Source organism: Sphaerodactylus townsendi, linkage group LG08 (genome assembly GCF_021028975.2).
Source record: "Sphaerodactylus townsendi isolate TG3544 linkage group LG08, MPM_Stown_v2.3, whole genome shotgun sequence".
Classification (NCBI taxonomy): domain Eukaryota; kingdom Metazoa; phylum Chordata; class Lepidosauria; order Squamata; family Sphaerodactylidae; genus Sphaerodactylus; species Sphaerodactylus townsendi.
The window spans coordinates 72,451,051-72,475,770 of NC_059432.1; the positions used below are offsets into that span (position 1 = coordinate 72,451,051).

The 24,720-nt window shown below is 41.3% G+C and overlaps 2 protein-coding genes and 1 long non-coding RNA gene across 5 annotated transcripts; 2 read left to right on the top strand and 1 right to left on the bottom strand.

Annotated features, from left to right (window-relative positions):
- Nucleotides 1-364: 364 nt before the first annotated feature.
- LOC125437938 lies at nucleotides 365-17,393 on the top strand. The gene is made up of 3 exons (XR_007245281.1): nucleotides 365-2,133; nucleotides 9,961-9,965; nucleotides 17,380-17,393. It is a non-coding gene; the product is annotated as an uncharacterized LOC125437938 (long non-coding RNA).
- On the bottom strand, nucleotides 5,067-17,688 carry PIGX (phosphatidylinositol glycan anchor biosynthesis class X). 2 transcript variants are annotated; one of them, XM_048506028.1, is made up of 7 exons: nucleotides 17,513-17,688; nucleotides 16,649-16,748; nucleotides 10,883-10,940; nucleotides 9,355-9,496; nucleotides 8,116-8,329; nucleotides 7,752-7,852; nucleotides 5,067-6,620 (listed from the first exon to the last, which is right to left on the bottom strand). In XM_048506028.1, exons 2-7 carry the CDS (start codon nucleotides 16,734-16,736, stop codon nucleotides 6,462-6,464), a joined length of 762 nt encoding a protein of 253 aa, XP_048361985.1. In that variant the 5' UTR covers nucleotides 16,737-16,748; nucleotides 17,513-17,688; the 3' UTR covers nucleotides 5,067-6,461. The 2 variants fall into 2 exon arrangements, with proteins under 2 accessions (XP_048361985.1, XP_048361984.1); XM_048506027.1 differs by having other exon boundaries at nucleotides 17,493-17,688.
- A 234-nt stretch (nucleotides 17,689-17,922) lies between these two features.
- CEP19 (centrosomal protein 19) lies at nucleotides 17,923-22,002 on the top strand. Of its 2 annotated transcripts, none has more exons than XM_048506031.1 (3): nucleotides 17,923-18,025; nucleotides 18,829-18,969; nucleotides 20,475-22,002. In XM_048506031.1, exons 2-3 carry the CDS (start codon nucleotides 18,840-18,842, stop codon nucleotides 20,834-20,836), a joined length of 492 nt encoding a protein of 163 aa, XP_048361988.1. In that variant the 5' UTR covers nucleotides 17,923-18,025; nucleotides 18,829-18,839; the 3' UTR covers nucleotides 20,837-22,002. The 2 variants fall into 2 exon arrangements, with proteins under 2 accessions (XP_048361988.1, XP_048361987.1); XM_048506030.1 differs by having other exon boundaries at nucleotides 17,931-18,025; nucleotides 18,778-18,969.
- Nucleotides 22,003-24,720: the final 2,718 nt, after the last annotated feature.

The window sequence follows — 24,720 nt, forward strand, 5'->3', positions numbered from 1 at the left end:
CCTGGTTTGGCTGGGGACCCCTGGGAGGAAGACTCAGATGGAGAGGTGGGGACAGTTTTGGTTCCAGATTCTCAGGCAGAGCAGTCAGTAATTCCTGCAGGACCAGAGGCTCAGGCAGAGCATTCAGGCTGGGATCCATAGCCAGGTCCAAGCTCTGAGATTTTCCAGCCAGGATCTAGTTCTGAGACTCTTCAGTCTCTTGATACTAAGCCAGAGGGGCCCCTGCTAGCTCTGTCCCTCCCCCCTCCTCCCAGTCTCCAGAGCCCCAGGAGCAATGCAGGAGGAGACTGCATGTTAGCAGCTATGGGGCAAGCTGAATTGCAGGAGCCAGACTAAACTAAGCCAGATACAAGAGGTTATTGCACTATTGAATTGTTAGGCTGGATCTAACCAAGAGGTTGCAGCTGAGCTAGCTTGTAGCAGCAACATTGTGGTTCAGTTTTCAGGTCACTGTTTCTGTTTCTAGCCTTGTCTTGGTTCTAGACTCTGTGTACTCATTAAATGACTAAACCCGCTAAGAACTGTGTCTTTGGATGCTGAGGACCTATCTAAAACAGTTCCCTTTGACATCTACCATCCCTCAACGCAGTAGCCACATAACCATCTTCTGGTAGGGTGGGAGGAAGATGATGGTGAGAATACAGCAAAATGGTGTATTTGGAAATATGAAAAATTCACCAAACCCCCACCCACCACCCCAAGAAGCCTCTGTTTTTTTATGCTGACCCCTGTCCAATTAGATCCAGTTACAGTTCAAAACACCATCCGCCCCAGTGCCTGTGCTCTGAAAAATGTAGGTTTCTGCCTGGTTCTCCTCACAGTGCCATTGTATGGATAATATTGGGAAGACAGAACTATGTATATGGCCCGGAGTTCCTTAGATGGAATAAAAAACCAGTAGATTTGCAGTTGGCACCTGGAGTTCAAACACATATGGCCCTTGCATATAACAGGGCACTTAAATGGTAAAGTGCAAAGTTTTCAAATAGCATTTTATGCTAATTTTAATAACAGTTTACTGCTGAAAAGGTGGGATGGGGAGGGAAGGAAGAGTAGAATTATGATCAAAATGATTTAACAGCCAGATCAAAAATGAAAGGCCCCAACTCCCAAATTTCTGATGTCAAATTGCTTTTGCCAAAGCAAAAGTTTGTGCCAAAGCCCTGTTGGAATAAAAAGTAGGATGCTGTTTCTGTGGGACTGACTAACACAAACAAGTTGCATCTTCTCAGAAGGATCCTGTTACTATTTGACAGCTGATCCCTCCTTTTGAGGTTTCACAGAGCTGCCAGGGACAGGTCACGGATAAACCTTTTCTTCTGGTGACGTTCTTTAGGAAGGGCTTCAAAGACTCAGCCGCTTTCATCCAAGTGGCTGCCTTGTTAAAGATAAAAACAAAAAAAGGCAAGTGCCCAGTTTTATTGGTTAATAATACAACCACAAAGGCCAAAATGTATCTCTGACCAGGATTTTGTGCACTCTGGGCTTCAATTTTCTACCTTACCGGCTTTTAATAGTCATACAGGACTACCATGAGCTTAAGACAGTGAACCTACATCCTTCAGCTACTGGAAATTCAGCTGTTCTATTTTTCAGCAGCTTATTGCCCATGTAACTATATAAACCTCACAAGGGCTAAAAACTTTTCCTTTTATGAAATGGAAGCTGAGAATTCAAGGAAGGTTAAATCTGTACCTAACACCATTTCAACTATTATTCTTTTTTGCAGTCCTGCAGGCTCACAGCTCTGAATCTGGTATTTGCAATTCACCCATCCCATTATCTGTGTCAATGCATTTAAAGTAATGATTCCCAAAACTTTTTGAATTGTAACCCCCTTGGCTCCCAGGCTACATACCTCCCCACCCCCCACCCCCCCCACACACATGAACACACCTCTTCATTTAGCATTTGTGACAGCAAATTGATTTCTGTTCTAATTGATACCTGCCAGGCCATATTGACAAAAGTTAGGTCTACACTCAAGTGAAAGTAATGGGTAGACCTGGCCTCCACAGAGGACAGATCTACCCAATGCTCCTTAATGGGGGATAACCAGCCCTCCAAGCGACTGCAGTTCTCTTTGTGATTCTTCAGAGATGTCATATTGAAAAGGAAAAAGACATGTGCGTGGTATTGCCACGAAAAACAAAGTTTATTGATTTAATTTTTATATTGTTTGGACCATCAGCTGAATTGCAAGCACAGGAAACTCCTGGTAACATTCAGCAAATGGCTCTGGAGGCTACTGAAGCAGACATAAAATGGTGGGTGCTAGAAACACTAGGACCCGCAGAGCACTGCTCTATAAAGAAGGTCCAGAAGGAAGTAGTAGCATGTTAATTGATAGTCGCCCTTGGATTTTTTTGTTGTTGAAAATGGTATAGTCAAGGTGAAGAAAATAAAGGCCTGAAGCAAATTACTCATTCCACATTAGATATGTTCCACTGCATACAAGATTGTATTCACTGGCCTCTGCGAACCAAATATAATTGATTCAACATCCATGAGTCATTGCTAACATAGAGAAAGCAGTACACACTTTTCTTCAATGATAATCAATGACCAAAAAGCATGTAAACATTTAAAACCGCCCTTATAGATACAGTTGCATAGGTCCAATATTTGAGGGAGGAGTCCCCAAAATTCCTGTAAGATAAACTCTATAAGAACATAAGAACAAGCCAGCTGGATCAGACCAGAGTCCATCTAGTCCAGCACTCTGCTACTCGCAGTGGCTCACCAGGTGCCTTTGGGATCTCACATGCAGGATGTGAAAGCAATGGCCTTCTGCAGCTGTTGCTCCTGTACCTGGTCTGTTAAGGCATTTGCAATTTCAGATCAAGGAGGATGAAGATTGGTCCAAGCCCTTTTTAAAACTATCTAGGTTAGTGGCCATCACCACCTCCTGCGGCAGCATATTCCAAACACCAATCACACGTTGCGTGAAGAAGTGTTTCCTTTTATTAGTCCTTATTCTTCCCCCCAGCATTTTCAATGTATGCCCCCTGGTTCTAGTATTGTGAGAAAGAGAGAAAAATTTCTGTCGACATTTCCTACCCCATGCATAATTTTATAGACTTCAATCATATCCCCCCTCAGACGTCTCCTCTCCAAACTAAAGAGTCCCAAACACTGCAGCCTCTCTTCATAAGGAAGGTGCTCCAGTCCCTCAATCATCCTTGTTGCCCTTCTCTGCACTTTTTCTATCTCTTCAATATCCTTTTTGAGATGTGGCGACCCAGAGACTGAACACACAGTACTCCAAGTGCGTGTCAGCATTCCACTGCTTTATACTAAGTGGGCATGACAGGGTTCTTTTCTGCAGTTTTATTATCAATTCCTTTCCTAATTATCCCCAGCATAGAGTTTGCCTTTTTCACAGCTGCCATGCACTGAGTTGACATTCCCATGGAACTATCAACTAACTCTAGTTTATGTGCCCAGTTACAAAGCAAAACAGATAGCCTTCAGGTTATTCCTCAAGGAACCTGTCCCCCAGGAATAGTATTTTATCAGTGGGCTGCAATGAAAACAAGAAAGTTCCATTCCATTATTGGAAGAATTGGTCTGGATCCAATCTTGTATGATATTTTTCTGTAAATTCATGGATCCAACAGATACTTATGTGCTCACATTGAGGAAAACAGTAGCATTGAACTTTTGACAATACAATAAATGTCCAATTCTATTTCAAAACTACTCTCTTGTGTAAGACATCATCTAGAATTAGAATTCTGAAATTATCTCCGCTAGTAGAAATAATGCAAATTCTAACATATGTTATTAGTTACATATATACATCCATGTTTCCAAACTATTCAGAAAATATTTTTTCTTACCACACCTATTACTATCCCCTGCTTCCCCTCCCTTTGTGTCTATGTGAACATTTTTCTCATTTGTCATATGAAATGGCATCACTTCCTTTTTGTCATCCATTCATCTACTTAATTATTTGGGGCTTGCAATTCAAAAATCATGTGTATCTAATATGCTTTTGATGAAATCTTACCACAAGGTAGTATATTTAACTTGAGACTGGTTGAGGACATGATCTTAAAGACTTTCAATGCTTATGCAGGTATAGATACAAAAAGAACACAAAGATCTCTGAAGGTTCTTGGGGGTGGGTTTTTAGCTTGGTTGGTTTTTCTACTATACAATCTCCCCATGTTGGAAAACTTAATTGGAAATTTTACTGGTGCTTTTCCATTTCTATGTTAAAAGTTGGTTTTAATTGTTATTGGGTTGAATGTTATTGTATATTCATGGAATCATAGAGTTGGAAGAGATCTCAAGGGCCATCAAGTCCAACCCCCTGCAATGCAGGAACACACAATCAAAGCACTCCTGACAGATGGCCATCAAGCCTCTCTTTAAAAACCTCCAAAGAAGGAAACTCCACCGCACTCTGAGGTAGTGCATTCCACAGCCGAACAGCCCTTACTGTCAGGATTTTTTTCATGTTTCTTTTCCTTCACTTTGAACCCATTACTCCTGCTCCTAGTCTCTGGAGCAGCAAAAAACAAGCTTGCTCCCTCACTTCCATGACAGCCCTTCAAATATCTAAACATGGCTATCATGTCACCTCTTACCTTCTCTTCACCAAACTAAACATCCCTAAGTCTCTCCTCGTAAGGCATGGATTTCAGATCTTTTACCATTTTGGTAAAAGGTTCCTCTGAACCCATTCCAGCTTGTCAATACCCATATTGTTTGTATGGGAGCGACCTGGAGAATAGCCTTTGGCTGAGATACAACAGGATGTAAGCCAAAAATAAAATCCAGTAAAAGTAAAAGAAGCCAAAGGATAAGGAACACAAAAGCTTACAGCTGAGCTGTCATCACGTGTCATTGCTGTTCATGTAAGGATAATGAGGAACAAAAATAACCCCTCTGCAATTGTTTTAAAGGCCCCCTTTCCCCAGCAGATACAGAGAAGGCTTCCCACTAAGGTAGTCATTAGTTAAAGCACTGTCACAGCTATCATCACACAGCCCATTGTTCAAGGAACGCAAAAAACCAGTGTCTCATCCGCCAGCAGTGAAGGAAGTCACAAAACATACTTTATAATGAACTTTTAATGAAAACACAGACAAAATACCAAAACAGACAAGAATTGTACAACTGAGATATAGCCTCTCTTGTTGAATTCAGTAGTACAGACCAAAAATAAGATTTAAGTATTGCCTACCTTTAATCTATGGATAAATATTTTGTGCCCTCCTATACGTAAGAGAGATAGACACATCTTTCTTTATGAACATTATTTTACATGCTAGCAGCCACTTAATGTCCCCTAATGACTCATGAAACTTGTTGAGCATAGAAAAATATGTAATCTTTGGCACTGCTTAGTTTTCCCATTAGCGAAGCAATTTCCTTTCTGTATTTCCTTGTATTTTCAAAACTAATGATTTTCCAAGTGTTCTTGCAGCATTTGGAATAATTCCATTAGCTCTATCATCCTCCAGGATTCAAATTAATACAACATATGGTTTACCAAGTGAGCATCTGAAATTTGTTTCAGAAGTGTTATTTCCATTTAGAATTCAGTTTTGCTCATGTAATTGATTTTTATTAACATTCATAAATTTAACATCAGTTCATTTTTCGGATGTTCACAGAAATTCCCCCATCCTGCATAATGTAGAACTGCTTATAAGGCAAAATTAAACAGAAACGTGGCACTTTAAAGACCTACACCCCTCCCCCCAGCATATGATTTTATTCTTTTAGCAGAATAACCTGTGTTATCTCCCCAGGTAGCTAAAGAAGCAAGTGTTTTCATGAACTATGACCTGCTTATTCAGGTCCTACAGTTTTTTGTAGGAGGCAGTTGGTTCAAAGAAGACAAATAAATAGATATTCAAGAAGGAATGTAGGAAGTACAGAGCAAAATGTAATAACAATGGAATATTCAACTTTAATAACACAAAATTAAAATCTACAGGAACTACAGAAACCATTTTCTTGTTATGCTAATTAACACTTGTAATGGGGGCAGGGAATCACAGGTTATTAGTTTCAGATTAGGAGCCATATTAGTCCATAACAAAAAAATAAAAGTAGTCCTGTGACACCTAGGAAATCAACGGAATTTATTCCAGCATAAATGTTTATGAGTCAGAGCTCACTTTATCAACTGGTTCAACCCAGGCGACAGATTTCTCTTTAACAGAATTGAAGTACGCAGCAGTTTTACAGTTGTCTGATAACCAAATCAGACTATTCAAAAAGATTGTAGAAAACTGTAGAAAACACAGGTGAGAACCAATACAATCAGGCAAATGTAACACCAACAGTCAAGTATGAGGCATTGGGCCTGCTCCCAAACACTGATGCTGTGCCAATCATAACAAGTCTGTTCTTCATTTTCCATATCTTGTTTGATCAGTCTGTTTAGGCAATTTGACAGTCTTTCCATGATGATTAAAATAATAAAGTCTTGTTTCATTTCACAATGAGCTCTGAACAAACAAGAAGTCTCCATGCTTGAATAAAGCAAATAGAATGAGGCCAGAGCAAAATATAGTGGTAACAAGAGTCCCTGTGCATACGAAGGTAAGATGATGTTTGAGCCCAACTGGTATCTGCAATTTCAGTTCTTGGTTTATCTAAAAGAAAAATACAAATTAAAAGACAAACTCTTAATTGCAATGTTTATTTTATATAACTCACATTTGAATACTATTTCTTTTTCATGTGATTTTTATTGAGCCTTACTACTGCAGCCTATCCATCTGTTTCAGCCCTTTCTATTTTAAAAGGTTCCCTGTTATCAACCTCCATCAATATTCAGATCTTGCATCACTGAAATCAGAATATGGAAGAGAAACATCTTCCATAAATCAGGTTTTCCATGTGGTAACCCGAGCTACAATCTTAAAAATCAATGTGAAACAAACTAACTGATGCACAGTTAGTACCCTTGGCTTGGACCCTAAACTTCTGTCCCAAGCACATTTATATCTGGGTGCTGCAGAGGCAGACTTCCATTGTGGTATTTGTCACCTCTGTGCTAGGCACTTGGGACTCACAGAAAAACATCACATCTTGATTAATGGGTGTCAGCTCTGTGTACCTCACACATACTGGCTATGCTGGTCTTGATTAACTGTTACTAGATTATTGGATTTTATTTGAAGGTACTGGTTTCTGTGCTCTATGTCAATATGAAATCAGATTTTCTATAGTTGCCTGAGCTTTGTATTCATGGGAGACATGCCTTTAGAGCACGAACTCCGTGCTTTGTTGGATTCTTTTCTGTACAGAAAAGAACGCTTTGATATTTTCCCTACTGAGGTTTGAGTTTTTTGTTCATACCTGGGCAAAGAGACTTAAAGATAGATTATCAAGCTATAAGAACTGTGCAAACGTAAGTGCCTGAAACCAGAGAAAGCAAGCACCACAGGGGACTACCTCTACAGTGCCCAAAGAAAAGTGAATGCAGAGCAAAAGTACACAGTCTACACCCAAATTACCTCAGGATTGGATCCAAACTAGATTTTTCAAAGACAGAATGGAATTTTCCCCCTCCCCATCCCACTATATTCCACTGACCTACACAACATGCTGCTCCTGCGAGATGAGTGATTCTGATTAATTACATGAGGGATGAGTATAAGAGGAAGCAGTGGAAATTACCAATTTGGTCTGGATCTAATCTATTCTCAAGGGACTGAACTAAACTACTTTCACAACTGTTAGGACAATGCACAAATATATTTTGGGAATAATCAACGCACAGCTTGGAACCTCACGCTATCCCAGTGGCAGTTTTGCTTATTCTTCAGGGAACATGGTCTTTCTATTTTGGTTTCTTTCAAACATTCTGTTGATAGGAAGGCTAGGAAAAAAAGAAAGGAAAAAAACACACAAAAATCAGACTCTGGAGATATTGAAAATAGTTTAACTTTAAATTTTAAGTACTACTTTCCTCGATTCAGATTGCCTGCTTAGGTCTCTCCCTCATAATTCTACCAAAATATATGATTCTTCCCCTCCCCCATACACGCACACACAGATTTATAATTATAAGGTGTCTTTTTAACTCTTGTTCCAGTTGAAACCCCTTCCTCATCCTCAAAGCAGAAGGTTAGTGATTCTTACATTTCTGACAATGGATCAATATTTCTGGACTCCTCAGTATGGCAGAGATTTTTTCATCAACCTCTGCTGGCTGGTGATACCTGCAGTGAATAGGTAATATTGCTCTAAAACAGGAATAGCATTCAGGATCAGGTTTCATGTAAATGAGAACATCAATTTCAGTGGCTAAATACTCAGGAAGTTCCAAATCTACATAATCAGCAGTCACCAAAGCCTAAACACAAAGAACAAAAACATTATTAGAAGCACAATTCGTACCAGCTTTCATCTATCTCACTGAAAAGCCCCATGGCTGATTCCACTGTCATATTCTGTATTTGTGCCTTAACAATATAAATAGAGGTGTAGTAAATGAAAAATGTATTTTCTACTAGGAATGAGGGAATAGGTCATAGGGGAGGATGTTTGTGGCAGGACAAGATAAGAACCGGCTGAAGCTAGTTAGAGGTTTGTAACTCCCAGTCAGTGGTGGGATTCAAATAATTTAACAACTGTTTGTTTACAAGCACCATTTTAACAACCGGTTCTGCCAAAGTGGTGCAAACCTGCTGAATCTCACCACTGCTGCCAGCCCATTTCACTTATTCATTTTGGCTAAAGGGGGAGTAGCAATTGGAGTTCTATGTCAGAAATGGGCTGGGAGTTACAAACCTGTTGCTTATTTATCTAACGTACTAGACATAGGGGAGGACTATTTCTTCCCTCCGCAAATCGAAGTTGCTCACATACTTGTGAAAGATGATAAATATTTCAAATATTAAGGTTACTTGAGCCTCAGTAACTTACACATTCAAAATAAGTTTTCTTCAAGCAAAGAAAAAGATCAAATACATAAACTTCCACTGGATTAAATCCAGTTTAGGCTACTTACAAATTGATGGTACGGCACAAATCTATCTGCTTCCAACAAAAATTAAGTGCTAGCATGCCATCGGAAACATAACGGTGTATATAACCATTGGAAGATGTTTCGTGTCTTTTTTCAAATTACATGCTCTTGGCTGAACATCAATCCAAAGTCATGCATATGCATAAAGTGCTGTAAAGCTACAGCTGACTTTTGGCAATCCCAGCAAGGGACTTTCAAGGCAAGTACTTAAGCAGAGGTGGTTTCCCATTGCCTTCATCTGCAGAGTCTTCTTTGGAGGCCTCCCTTCCATGTACTGACCCTACTTAGCTTCTGAGATCTGACAAGATCGGGCTATGCCATGCCATCTTCTCTCCCACCCAAAATCATACCTCAGTGATATTGTGTTTATTTAAAGATGCAAGTTCATAAGGGTCCACATATAAGCCTCTTGGAAGATCAATTTTAACAGCCACCATGCAGTTTCTCATGCCTTCATCAACTGTACCAAGTGTTACCCTAGTCACAAGATCCCTAACATTAAAAAAATAAAGACAAATGAAAAGCTGTTTCAATGCCTGATAAATTCATACCAAAGATTTCAAGTAAACAGTCTCAAAAGAATAATAGGCTCATTCCACACATGCAGAATAATGCACTTTCAATCTGCTTTCAGTGCTCTTTGAAGCTGTGCGGAATGGCAAAATCCACTTGCAAACAGTTGTGAAAGTGGTTTGAAAACGCATTATTTTGCGTGTGCGGAAGGGGCCATAGTTTCTCCGTTAGTTTTAAGAGTCTGAATTTTACACTTCTTCTGCTAGTTGTATTCTAGGGCTACAGTCCTCTCCACTGAACTCATTTCAGAACATGCACTTATAAAGTCAGACTTTATGTTCTAGTTTCATCCCTGCTCACACTCTCACAATAAACTACTGTTATCCTCTCTGTAGTGGAGGACTAAAAGTCAGAAGTTGTCCCCATCAGTTCAGAATGTTCAGTAGCTGTACAGTGCACAACTTGAACAAAACTAAGGGATGGACTGAACAACTTATAAAGCTCGTTGTGCTAAACAACACAGAAGGTGCTAAACAGTTATTGGTGGCAGGTGCAGCAGTGAGGCAGGAACTGCAGATCTTGAGAAGCAAGGGGGTGGCGGAAAGGGCAGCCCAATCCTGGGTACTGGACAGTTTTCCTTTTTTTTTAGATGACGTGTCTTTGAAGCTTCATAGACTCGATATGATAATCCATGCTGATTTCAAAAAACAGGAAAACTATTCAGCACCCAGGATTGGACTCTCTTTCCACTCCACCTAGCTTCCCAAAGCCCGCTAGTCTTGGGAAGCGAGGTGGAGGGAACAATCCCTCATGCTGTACTTAGTGCGCTCAGTCCACGTGCAGGATCAGGCTCTCCTCCCCCACACCTCACTTCCCAAGGCCCACTTCCCAGTTCTTCATGTAGGATTGCTCCTTCCACCCTGCTTCCCCAAGGTCTGTGGACAGCAAGATGGGGGTGGGGTGGGGGGAGACCAGCCCAAAAGGACTGAGGGTGTTTCTGCTGTCCCAGCCTGAAAGGAGGAGGAGAGAGAAGCTTAGTATACAAGATGTTGCCTGCTCCCCCGCCCCACCTCTCCTGTCCCAGATGGAACATGTGGCAATTGGTTGGAAGTGAGTGGTTGCCCCGCGTTCCATCCTTAGGCAATTATGTCCTAGGATATGGCCAAGCACATCCTGGAACTTATATTGACAATTATATACTAGTGTTATCCACGGTCACATTTTATTTAGCATAAATCATCAGTTCTCTTGTTCATCAGACCGCATACATAGTGACTGGCTAGATGGGTGCAAACGTTTCAAGTATTTGAATCTTAATAGCCACTAGAAAAGCCACCATATAACACCTGGTTGTCCTGAACCCACCTGTGAAAGCCATCTTTCAAGAGCCATTGTGTGACCTCTGGACAAGAATTCTGTGCACCTATAAGATGAAGTAAAAAGTACGAATTATCTTCTATTATCTATTATCATCAGATATATTTTGTAATAACAGAAAACATATAAAGTTTGGATATTCTATAAATGTGACTACAGTGTCCTTTATGAAATAGATTAAATAGTAAACTGCTATCAGTATAAATGAAATTACCTCCTGAAGTGATGGCAGACAATAGATCTTTAAATGCAACCTTACAATTTATTACTTTCTGTTTGCAAAGGTAATCAAGAGGCAAAACCTGCCCACAACCACTCAGATATTTATTTCCAGCAGCCACAACAGTTCTATCATATTTTTCTACACCAGGGGAGTAATAATGAGGTGATGTTGCTTACTTTGACAGCAGCTGCCAGTTTGTTTTAAAGTTCAATTTAAAGTGCTGATTATGACCTTTAAAGTCCTTCACAGTCTGCAGCCCACATGTCTGAAGATCGGTCTCCTCCAGTATATTCCTGTGCCTCAACTAAACTCTTCAGACTGGCACCTTCTGGCTGTTCCCCAAATTAGGGAGCCTGGCTTCAGTCAAAGCCTGGCCTTTTCCATCAGGGGCCTGTCTCGAAGGTATGAAGGGGACCCCCTCAAAGGAGATCTTCAGGTGGCATGTAAGGTTTGTTTGTTTGGCAGTAGTCATATTTGTTGGAGAGGGTTTATTTTTAATTCATTTGGCTTTAATTTGAAATCTGTATATCAACTATTGAGCCAAGAAGTAAGGCAGCGTATTGTGTGTGTGTGTGTGTACATATATATATACACATATAAAGACAGAGGAGGAAAAAAGATTAGAAGCAGCTAAAAAACTTTCAATCTGCCTTCTTCAACAAGAAAATATAATAAGGCTCTCTAGTTGCTGACTGCACTTTTTCCTTCTCTGACCAGAGAGAATAATCTCATAGCCAGTGAGAGCCACTGTTGTCCAGTGGTTAGCGTGTCAGACTAGGATCTGGATCCCAGATTCTGGGAGACCAGGCTTTGAATCTACACTCTTCCTTGTAAGTTTGCTGGATAATCTTGGGCCCATGACACATTCTCAGCCTAACTTCACAGGACTGTTGTGAGGACAAAATGAAGAACAGGTCTTGAACAATAAAACCATAAACTTAAATAAGACCCATATGAAAAAAAACACCTCCTTTCAACTCTTCTCTGAAGTCTTTAAGAAATGAGCTACAAACCAAATACGATGAGAAAATCTAAACTGTTTGCTCTACAGTTGCTGAGAAAGCATGGACCATTGAATAAAATATGGTACAATCCATTTCAGCCTCAGTTGGGCACATATGGGCATTGTAAAAGGATATGTATCAAGGCACCCACTGACTGAAGGGAGCAGGGACATAGCCTGTCTGAAAAAGGAAACTTCAGCAGAGAAGTCAACAAAACCATTAAAGAAGAACATAAGAACATAAGAACATAAGAACAAGCCAGCTGGATCAGACCAGAGTCCATCTAGTCCAGCTCTCTGCTACTCGCAGTGGCCCACCAGGTGCCTTTGGGAGTTCACATGTAGGATGTGAAAGCAATGGCCTTCTGCGGCTGTTGCTCCCGAGCACCTGGACTGTTAAGGCATTTGCAATCTCAGATCAAAGAGGGATCAAGATTGGTAGCCATAAAATTGACTTCTCCTCCATAAATCTGTCCAAGCCCCTTTTAAAGCTATCCAGGTTAGTGGCCATCACCACCTCCTGTGGCAGCATATTCCAAACACCAATCACACGTTGCGTGAAGAAGTGTTTCCTTTTATTAGTTCTAATTCTTCCCCCCAGCATTTTCAATGAATGCCCCCTGGTTCTAGTATTGTGAGAAAGAGAGAAAAATTTCTCTCTGTCAACATTTTCTACCCCATGCATAATTTTATAGACTTCAATCATTGTATCCCCCCTCAGGCGCCTCTCCTCTCTCCAAACTAAAGGAGTCCCAAAGCGCTGCAGCCTTTCCTCATAAGGAAGGTGCTCCAGATCCCTCAATCATCCTCAAGTTGCCCTTCTCTGCACTTTTTTTTCTATCTCTTTCAATATCCTTTTTGAGATGTGGTGACCAGAACTGAACACAGTACTCCAAGTGTGTCTAAGTGCGCACCACAGCTTTTATATAAGGGCATGACAATCTTTGCAGATTTTATTATCAATTCCTTTCCTGAGTTATCCCCAGCATAGAGTTTGCCTTTTTTCACAGCTGCCATACATTGAGTTGACATTCCCATGGAACTATCAATTAAGACTTCAAATCCAACTTCTTTCCTGGTCTGTGACTGATAGCACTGACCCCTGTAAGCGTGTATGTCTTGACGTTTGGGATTTTTTTGCCCCTATGTGCATCATCACTTTTACATTTTGCTACATTGAACTGCATTTGCCATTTCTTAGCCCACTCACCTAATCCTCTATCAAGGTCCCGCTTGGAGCTCCTCACAATCCTTTGTGGTTCTCACCACCCTACATAATTTGGTATATCATCTGCCAAACTTGGCCCACCACACTACCCACCCCTACTTCCAGGTCATTTATGAATAGGTTAAAGAGCACTGGTCCCAAAGAAGCGAGGATCCTTGGGGGACACCACTCCCCACATCTACTCCATTGTGAGAATTTCCCATTTACACCCACTCTTTTGCTTCCTGTTTCTCCAACCAGTTTTTAATCCATAGGGAGTGACTTCCCCTCTTATTCCCTTCATTGCTGAGTTTTTTTCTCAATAGTCTCTGGTGAGGAACTTTTGTCAAAAGCCTTTTTGGAAATCCAAGTAGAACCAATGTCCACTGGTTCCCCCTTATCCACATGCCTATTTACATCCCTCAAAGAACTCTAGTAAGTTTTGTAAGACAGGATTGCTGCCTCTGCAAAAGCCATGCTTGACTCTTTCTCAGCAGGTTTTGCTTTTTGTACATGTTTCTTTATAATTTTTTATCTTTAATGACAGATTCTACTAATTCTACCAGGAACGAGATGTCAAACTGACTGGCCTTGTAATTTCCCGGGTCCCCCCCCTAGATCCCCTTTCTTAAAGATTGGTGTGACATTGGCCATCTTCCAGTCTTCAGGGGATGGAGCCTGATTTCAAGGATAAGTTGCATATTAAAGGGTGAGAACATCAGCAATTTCATGCTTGCAGGCTCTTGGTTAAGAACTCTTGGGTGAATGCCAATCTGGGCCAGGGGATTTGGTAGCATTTAGTTTATCAATGGCTGCCAGAACTTCTTCCCTTGTCTACCACTATCTTCGTTAGTTCCCTCCCGGATTCGCCTCCTAAGAAGCTTGGTTCAGGTGCAGGAATTTTCCTCACCTCCCTCTTGGGTGAAGACAGATGCAAAGAATTCATTCAGCTTCTTCTGCAATCTCCCTGTCATCTTTTAGCACACCCTTTGTTTCCTTTGTCATCCTAACTGGCCTATTGCTTCCCTTTGCTGGCTTCCTGCTTTTGATGTACTTGAAGAACTGTTTGTTGCTGGTTTTGATGTTCCACAGCCAATGCGTTCCTCATAATCCTTTTTTGCCTCCACTTACAGCTAACTTGCTTCTCTTTTTGCCACCATTTGTGTTTCTCTCTGGTATTCTTTATCAGTTAAGTTGGAGCCTTCCATTTTCTAAAAAAAGACATCTTTTTTTCCCTAATAATTTCCTCAAACGTCCCTATTGTGTTAACCATGGTGGCTTTCTTTTGGACTGGGCGCTGCCTTTCCTAACCTGTGGAACACATTCCAGTTGAGCTTTTAAGACTGTGTTTTTAAATAACCTCCAAGCATCTTGGACATTTTTGACTCTCTTGATTTTCCCTTTCACCTTCCTGCGCACTATCCCCCTCATCTTTGAGAAATTTCCCTTTCTGAAGGCGAATGTAACTACATTAGTAGTTGTCACTTGTTCGCATGCAGAGATACTGAATCTAAAGGGCAATTAAATCTTGCATACATAAAGGTTCTACATAATTTTAAACTAACCAGAGAGTCCAAACAGGGAGGAAGTAGACAACTCTTAGACAGAAGGTCCAGGGCAAGCAGAGAACATGTCCTCTGAGCATCAAAGCAAGCGTAACTATCTTTAAAGTAGATTAATTTGGCTACATATTTTTTACATTGATCTACAAAAAAAGAGAAAAGGTCCTACACCTTCAGATTTACAAGTGATAACTTGTGTTCAAAACACTGGAGACAGGGAGCCTTATAACAGCTCCATCCAAACCCAGAAGCAGTAGGCCACAGCACCGATGCAGCACCATCCCACCATTTCCAGAAGGACTTTTTGGTGACACAGGGAGCAGGGAAGAGCCCTGAACCTCCCCATCATCGCAAAGCCCCACAGGGCTGAATGGACATACTCCACTACTGGTCCTCAATCTTGGTAGGAAGCCAATTAAAGTCAGCTCTGCTCCCAAGGAACGCCCCAGCCTGCCTCCTCCCACACTGGAGTCTGAGTGGGATGCTAGAGCAGCCCCACCACAGCCTATACGTTGAGGTTCTGTGGCAGTGGAGCTGTGGTGCAGCCTGCTGTTGACACCCCTTGTGCTCTACCAGGGTAAGTGCCCTGGAGAGAGCAAACGCATCACTGTGAGGGTTTGCCACTCCCACTAGCCCTTTTGGGACACACACACACACACCCCCGATGGTGCTATAAGAATCCCTGAGGGTTAAGCTCACCAAGCTTCTCTCCAGGACCTCAGAATAGATGGAACCAGAATTTAAAGACATGTACCAAGGATGAACAAAAAACAGTGATGTAGGGATGAGCCCCGTGAACCCAGCAGAACCTCAGAAAGAGCGCATGGAATGCCTGTGCCATCTGTGTCCTTCTGGGCGCACACGCTCACCCATCCCCCAGACCCCCCGTGAGTCACAGGTCATGAACTACCTGACTCACGGTCACCAGGTGTCCCAGACAAAGGGACAAAGGGGCTCTTGCCCCCAGGTATGGATTAGACCCAGACGCGAACGTTTCCTCTCGCACGTAGACAACCCCATGATGTCATGTATCATATGATATTCTTCCGCTCTCCCGCCTCCCATACACGCCCCTATTGTAAACCCTAATAAAAGGTGCCAGGGACTAGCACACGGGAGAGTTGCCAGATCCACGGATCGCGCTTCCTGCCGCTGGCTCTCTCCACCGGATGATATCACTGCGTCTCACCTCTTCCTTGCGACCCCTGCGGGCCGACTTCACAGTATAAGCCATTTTTTATCTCCACTGGGATAAATAAATCAGCAGATGAAAGTCTGGAGTGTCAGAGTAGGAGATAAGTGTCCACACCTATGATACTTATTATCTGAGGCTATTTTACTCTATGCATAGAATCTAATAACAGACTTCATTGGGACCGCTCCACAGCACAAAACACTTATATGTGTTGTATACCGCCCTACCCCCGGAGGGATCTGGGCGGTGCACAACATAACTTTACATGTCGTGCACTGCCCAGATCCCTCCGGGGGTAGGGCGGTATACAAAACCCAATCAATCAATCAATCAATATACACATACATCTTAATGCAAACAAACTGACTGAATATGCAATGCAAGTTAGAAAACAGTTAAAGTTAATGACATCAATACAGAGCACGAATGTAAACACATTAAATCAAAATTACAGTATTTATACCACTACTCAGCATTGTACAACAATGCATTCCAGACTCTAACAAATTAGTGCTTCATGCAGTCTGCTTATTAGCTATAGAAAAAAAGGAGATTTTAACTTACATACGTGCTCTGGCATGCAAATTAAGAACATAATCCAAAATGAGAAGACACTAAGCCAAAGGAGCACATTGTTCTTCCACTGAGACATTTCAAAATAAAGCTGCAAGGAAAAAAATCGCATTATATGCCTAGCAGTTATTGCCTCAAAGGATAAAGCTCTTTTTGTCAAAACTGCATTTTTATAATTTAGATCAACCCTCCACTGTTTGACTCCCATGAGCAGAAGAGATTAAGCACAACTATCACTTTGTTTTGATCCGGCACATACCTTCAGCCCATGATTATATCAGTAGGCTTTTGTACTAACTTGGAGACCCCACATTTCCGAATGGTGCTAGAATACTGAGAAATGTGGGAACTGTTCAGTGATCGAGAGATCAAATTCCCTGTTAAGAAGCCCCTTGAAATACAATTCTCAATTAATTCAGGATTGGTGCTTTCAAATAGCCACAGAGGTGCATTCAGACATGCTTTATCCGAACAAGATTAGTCAAGGCATATTTAGGGTGTTGAGCCCAACAAAGACAGCTTGCAATCTTAAAAAAAAACCCAGCTTGAGTGAAACGAAGTGCACTGAAACCTACACAAGTTTTGTCGAAGGTTTTCACAGCCAGATTCAACTGGTTCTGGTGGGTTTCCTGGGCTGTGTGGCCATGGTCTGGTGGATCTTGTTCCTAACGTTTCGCCTGCATTTGTGGCTGGCATCTTCAGAGGTGTATCACTGAGGGAAGTCTGTTAAACAAGATCCACCAGACCACGGCCACACAGCCCAGGAAACCCACCAGAACCAACTACACAAGTTTCTTCCTCATGGTGGAAGCAGGTTATATTCTATCAAACAAACCTTCTCTCCTAAATGCTCACAGCAAACTAATCTGAAAGCGGAGACAGTCAGAGCATCTTTCCACCACGAGAAGCGGCTCTAAACAAGACCTCCAGGCGTCTCCCTCGCTGCACCAGGTTAACCAGATGGAAGCACCTTCCCGGCGTAGCAACTGTCCGGTGTAGCAACTGTCACTTCCCACAAAGAGATTCGACCTTACCTCATACACGCGCCGCCTTTTCCGCGCACGTCTAAGGCCCCCGTTTGGGACTGTTCAACGCATGCCTGCTTGGAAAGACCTTGCCGGTAAGTGAGAGATTTTCTATAGCAACCCCCATCTGATTTTAATAAGATGTCAAACAAGGTAAATAACAGACGATATTTAAAATCTTCGTAAGATCTTTTTATATCTTGTGGGCATTTGTGTAGTGGGATTACTGAGGGGCCTGACAGGGCGACGGCGCAGAACAGTTGCTATGGTGATGAGTCCAAGGAGGCAGAGGCAGTTTCCGGCGTAGACGTTTGTGAGGAAGATGCAGGTCTTGTTATCTCAGGTTAGTTAGTGTGTGTCTCTTATTTGTTGTAGCGTCTACTGTACGAGCGAACACAGTCAAATTACTAGGCCGGAGCTGTGACTTTGGCCTCTTCTACACCCCCCTCCTGCCCCGTTTCGGAGCGCAAATCCAAGATATAGGTAAACAAGGGAGTGCATAGTCTAAAACTCTTACGCTCTTTAGATAGAGCGAGCAACCTGATCGGCTCACCCCGCTTCAGAAATAAACTTCACTAAAGCGGAGAAATCTCTGGAATAAACTACTGCGTGAAAATGAGTTCTGTAGATGATACGGTAGGGGCTTTGTTCGTAGTTAAGTGTTGGGTTTGCAACCTCCAGGTGGTGACTGGAGATCTCCTGGCATTACATCTCACCTGGAGGAAATGGTCACTTTGCAAAGTGGACTCTATGGCATTATATCCCATTGACATGTCTCCTGTCCCCAAACTACCTCGGAGTGTGGTGGAGTCTCCTTCTTTGGAGGTTTTTAAAGAGAGGCTGGATGGCAATCTGACAGGAGTGCTTTGATTGTGTGTTTCTGCATTGCAGGGGGTTGGACTTGATGATCCTTGAGGTCTCTTCCAACTCTATGATTCTAGCATTTAAGCATGCCTTATTGTGATTAAGGTGGCATTTAAAAATTATTGGGTTTTGGAGCCTTTTTAAATTATGCTTTTTACATAAATCATTAGGTATTTTTTGATCCTTTTAATTTTTGCCCTATTTTTCCTCTTTTCAACAAATGTATTTCAGATGACTACATGAGCATGCATGTGAGTGATATTTTTTGGATTAAATCTATAGCAGGCGCTGGGATGTCTTTCATTGCAAAGAAGTGTGGCATTCAGTTGCAGCCTCCATCTATTATTTTAATCTATGAAGACCAGCTCAAGAATAATATACGGAAGCGCATCATGCCTGTTCGGAATTTCTCCAAATACTCAGGTATGGCATATTTATTCTGCTAGTTTGTAATTGGTCCCTTTCCAAAATGGGTATCTGTAATCATTTTTGCTACAGCAGTTTGCCTAGGTGATCAAATATGTAGAAATTAGACTGGACATTTAAAAGAAGAGAAAAAGAATTCTTTAAGCATAGGCAGTTTACAAACATTATATTTACTGATACTACACTTTACATTTATTTAATATTTACCATATATTATGACAGACAGCGCCTGTACTGATTTGTATGTTTGGAAAAAATGTTTCTTCACCCATTCAGTTCCCATTTTGAATGTTTTTCTGAGAAAAAGATAAGGACTAAAACATACAGAGAAGTGGGTCAATCTGGAAGCATTCTTGCCTTCATTGTGATCATATATATTCCTTTCTAAGGTTCAGTTCTATCTGTCATAGTTTTGCAAGATTGCAGAAGAAGTTGTTCAGTAATGGTGCTAGTTGGCTGTTCCCCAGTGATGACACCAAGAAACTGCTTCCAAAACTTCTCAGAGTAGCACTTTTTAAAATTGCCTTTTTATTACTAAAGTGATCAGAGCACAGACAAGTGAATAAAAGTTCAATTGATGCAAGATTTTTAAAACGGTAAACAGCATTGGCTAGGCTAGAGGCAAGCAAAATTAACAACTGAACGTGTTTCACTATTATGCATTTCCTCTTTATTTGTTGTCAATTGTACAGCTATTCAAACTTGCTGCAGTTATGCCTTTCCAGTATTGTGCTGTTCAGCTGTATAATTGTTTAGTTAATGTTAAGTGGAGGAGAGAGAAAGGATGTAAGCCACTTTGGGTTGTTATTGGACAGAAAAAGGGGGTATAAATGAAATAAATATATAAATAAGAATTTGATATTTTCTGAATAGGGAGGGGGAGGAAGAGGCTATAAAGATAGAAGGAAGAGTTTCAAATCTAGAAAGGAAATAGGCAGGGGACAATTAGGAACTACGATATTATTTGAGACGTGCAGGTACAAAGAGAAACTATAGATCTGAATTTCATGAGAAAGGAGACAGATTTCAGGAGAAAAGGAAAACATGCTGCATGATGCCAGCTCCCACACACAATGTACAGTAGACAAAGCAGTGGCGAAGCTGCAATGGGGCCAAGGGGACAGTGTGCTCCAGGCATGCACAATTAGTGTCACATGGGGGTGAAAAATTGCCCTCACAACCTCCCTCCCAGGATTGGGGCGAGGGTGCACTGGCAGGTCGTGCTCTGGGCACAGTTTCCTCTCCCTCTGTCCCTGAGACAAAGTATAATATAACCTTCAGCACATAAAATTTCATGTCCCACTGACTTTCAGTAGCAAATACATTTTGAAAACTGAAATCTTTTCTAGTGGTTGTGTGTCCCATCCGCAACAGAAGTGCTTCCTAGTATTCTGCCAGATCCACATCAGATTCATGTCCAATCAATTTGCAAATGACAGACGTGTCTGCAACCAAAGCTTCTGCGAGGTTTTGTTACTTGCTTTGCTTTTCCTTTGGTGCAGATTGCAGCCGGGCAGCCGAACAGCTGAAAAATAACCCTCGACACAAGACTTATTTGGAAGGGATTTCAATGGAACAGTTACAAAAGTTACATAGTTTGCTCAAGGGCCATTTGGGAGGTCAAAGTTTGACTGAGAGCCTAAAGCAGCTAGAGCTGGAAGAAACAATTGACCCTGAGGAGAACCTGAACAAGCTTGATGACAAGGAGCTTGCGAAAAGGAAAAAAATAATGGATGAACTGTTTGAAAAGAACAGAAAAAAGAAGGACGATCCTGATTTTGTTTACAATGTAGAAGTGGATTTCCCACAAGATAAGGAGCTTGACTCCTGTAGCTGGGATGCAGAGTCAGATGATGAATTTTGAACTATAACCAGGTCCTTTGGATTCATGGAGTCTGCTGTCTCCAGACTGTCTACATATACTATAACAACAGAACTTGTCTAATATTACCATTCAGTTGCACAATTAACATAGATCAAAGTGTATGTCTTTCTGTTCACATCACAAGGTGAGACGAACTCTTCTGAGATTATCTGTGAAAAAGATATGACCAGACTCAAATAGCTGTTCCTTTCTAAGGTTCAGTTCTAGCTGTCATAATTTTGCAAGATTGCAGAAGAAGTTGTTCGGTAATGGTACTAGTTGCCTGGTCCCCAGTGATGACACCAAGAAACTGCTTCCAGAACTTCTCAGAGCAGTTGAGCACATTTTCAGATTGGCTTTTTATCACTAAAGTGATCAGAGCACAAAGTGAATAAAAGTTCATTTGATGCAAGATTTTTAAAAAGGTAAACAGCATTGGCTAGAGGCAAGCAAAATGAACAGCTGAGTGTGTTTCACTATTATGCATTTCAGTTGAAAATAATGCATCTTCCTTAATAAAACTTCTTTGTGAAGTTTTAACTTTTTAAAAACATGGAACAGTGGAAATAATGTTTAGTTTTATTTATTGTTTCACATGTTCCTTTTACTTTGCAAGGAAATTATATATTTTTTCAGTTGAACAAACACATCAGCTCCAAAATATTACACTTCTATTGTTCCCAACAAAATCATCCACCCTTTGCTGTATGGAAAACCACCAGCATGGTCATGAGAAGGTTAGTGTTTAAATATATTGTGCTGAGTTGAAAATAATTACTTCCGGTGCATAGGATTTTTTGTTCCTGAGAAGTAACTATTAAGAAGTCAAATTATTCTTGAATGTGCTTCTGACTTGAACATTTTATTTTTATGATTGCTAATATATTTTACAATGTTTAACAGATTTCCATTTAAGAATGTCAGGTACAGCAAGATGTGGTGACTGGTTGATGTTATTAAAGTGATTCCAGTTCCTTGAACATAAATACATTTAGTTTAAAGAACTTCACTGGAACATATCTTCCAGAAAAATTATTTAAGATAGCACCACTGAACGGTACTATTTTTAGAAAGAATATTTCATAGGTTTGGAGCAAACTATGATATTCATCTGTATTGACTGCCTATTCATTTCCAGTCCCAAATAAAAGTACCAGTATTGATCACTGAGGCCCTAACAGTGTTTTCATTTGAGGCAATATGCATGTGCAAGGTTCTTGCCAGGAAAATTCATCCAATAGTGGTTAATCAAGCTAAGCCATGTAGGAGGGGCTGTGGCTTAGTAGTACATCTACTTGGCACGAAGAAAGTCCCAAATTAATTCCTTGCCATCTCCAATTAAAAGGATAAGTTTGTAGGTGATATGAAAGACATCTGCCTGAAACCCAGACAGCGGATTGCAACTGCTGGTCAGGAAAACAATATTTGACTTTTACGGACAAATGGTTTGATTCACTATAAGACCACCATAATAGTCTGATTCACTATAAGGCAGTGGTTCTCAACCTTCCTAATGTCGCAACCCTTTAATACAGTTCCTCATGTTTGGTGACCCCCAACCCCAACATTTATCCATCTTACAGATAGGGAACACTGATGCAGAGAGTCTTAGGCGACCCCTGTGAAAGGGTCATTCGACCCCCAAAGGGGTCGCGAACCACAGGTTGCGAACCACTGCTATAAGGTGTGTTAATTGTGGCTGCCATCTTCACCACCAGGGGGCTTTTTCAGGCTCCCCAAAATTTTACATCAAACCAATTTGGGAAGTTAGCAGCAAAGCAGGAGAAAACCTGAAAAGGGGAATATTTAGAAAACCTTGTCATGTGGATTCTAACCCCCCCGCCCCAAAAAAACCCCTCCACATTGTGTACCAAATTGGTACAAAACTCCAGTGCCATAGCAACTTGAAAGAAGCATTTGCAGTTGCTAAAAGAGGAAGCTTTTAAGTGATTGTGAAATCCTCACCACTGGAAGGGTTCTTAGAAATATAGCCTTAACAAAAGCTCTTAGAATTATTTTAGGATAAATTAACCCTGTCCTTCTGCAGGGAATGGGAAGTGTGGTATACTTATCTATTTTTCATCATTTTGTTCCTGTGTTTTAAATGCTTGGGTTTTTGTTTAAAATACAAAAAGTCCATTTGGGGCAGTCAGATCAAGTCTTTGCCATGCCCGTTCCCCTTTGACAGCAGTCACTCTAGTATTCTAGAAATGTACCACATAAAACAGTCAAAACTCTGAGATGGAGAAAGCACTAGAAGCAGGAGGAAAAAGCCACTGAGAAAGTGTGCAAAGAACCTTTGAGGTAAACACCATTGGAGACAGCTCTCTGAGGTTAGCCATATATAAAGGTTTAAATTTATCTAAGTGAAAAGCATGTCTGTGCGAAGTAGAACTGTGCCTGAAACACAGGCCACTGAAGGATGGCCTCAAGCTACCAGCATACTTGACATGCTGGTAAGTTTCCATTTTCATTTCCACTGCAAACTGCGGCTGGACAGAAAGTGTGTATGCACACATACTCCATTAAATCAGAACAATGCTGGTTTTGGATGCATTGTCGTCTTTCCAAGTTGGCTTGTGAGCCCAAAAACCTTATATGTTGCTTCAAAAAGGTATCTCTGTGTCAGTGGTGATAAAGCAGACAGTTCCTGCCAGTGTTTGCATTTCAGTATGACTTGTTTCAGTTTTCTGCAGTCACAGTGGGGGGCTGTTCCACAGAACTACCTATGCTAGCGGTGTCCCTCTAAAAGGCAAGTATCTTTTGACCTGGACTTCCCACCCTCCCACTCACCAGTAGCTGTTAGTTAGGCAGTCTGTACAGCCCACACTATAGCCACATGGAAGTACCTTCCCATATACTGCCACTTGATGCCACACTCCTCAAGCGCACATGATAGCTCATAAAAACCAAGGCACCCAAAGGACATCTGGTCAATATCTGTGCCAAAGCCTGTCCCCACTAATCCCTCTGACAGAAATCTTCTGTTCAGACCACAATGAGCCATAACTGGAGAACATGTGCACCTCAGAAGGCATTTGGTTTCAAATGGTTTATGCGGCTGCTTTCTCAAGGCTTCTTTCACAGTTTGCACTGTGACTCATGTGGTTCTCTCGATTAGTGTACTCTCATCAGATAAAATGCAAAGTTCATTATTATTTCTCCTCAAACCCCTACTGGTTTTTCTGCTGGTAGCACCAGATGCCCATTCTCATAACCACATCCTGAACAGAAGCTGCTTTTCCCCGAATAAAAGGAGAACCAGTTATCTTAGTAGCTCCTACATAGGGTAGAGGAAGCTAGCATGTCTGCCTAATAAGGGAGAAGAGGCACAGTCATTTCTGGCTTCTCAAGAACACTAGGTAGAACCGTGAAGCATATCTGAGAAATAGGGCAACTTGCACCCTCCCAACTAGTTTAGGGTCAGCAATAATCACAAAATTTGGAAGGAAAGATCTCAGCAGAGCCTGTTGAAGGACTTGAAGGACTGATTTAGTAGTGATTTACTAAGGCTATACTTTTAAATAACCGAACAACAAAACTGCACTGTGCCCAGGCTGCTAAATGTAATGAACAATTTAATGTATGTGTATAGTGATTTAAATTAGTGGATGAACAATCCAACACTTGGTGAATTCTGCTTCACAATGATAGGAAGAGCTGACATCTGACATCAAAAAGTAACATTGCCACGAATGCTTGGCCACCAAAAGCCAGTTATCCCTGTGGTAACTTTTCTGACACTTCCACCAAGGTGTCAGAAAAGTTACCATAGGGATAACTGGCTTGTGGCAGCCAAGTGTTCATAGCGATGTCATTTTTTTCATATACTATTCAGGTTATTGAAAAATCCATGGCATACAAAACAGCAGAGGAGTGTTAAG

What these genes read in the sequence shown, in the direction of transcription:
- PIGX (XM_048506028.1), bottom strand. Translation starts at nt 16,736, where the DNA reads ATGTCTCAGTGGAAGAACAATGTGCTCCTTTGGCTTAGTGTCTTCTCA. An exon ending in TTGCATGCCAGAGCACGTAT is followed by an intron (nt 10,941 to 16,648) that starts GTAAGTTAAAAT and finishes TTCATCTTATAG; the next exon opens with GTGCACAGAATTCTTGTCCA. An exon ending in ATTGATCCATTGTCAGAAAT is followed by an intron (nt 7,853 to 8,115) that starts GTAAGAATCACT and finishes TTTTTTTCCTAG; the next exon opens with CCTTCCTATCAACAGAATGT.
- CEP19 (XM_048506030.1), top strand. Translation starts at nt 18,786, where the DNA reads ATGAGCATGCATGTGAGTGATATTTTTTGGATTAAATCTATAGCAGGC. An exon ending in GAATTTCTCCAAATACTCAG is followed by an intron (nt 18,970 to 20,474) that starts GTATGGCATATT and finishes CCTTTGGTGCAG; the next exon opens with ATTGCAGCCGGGCAGCCGAA.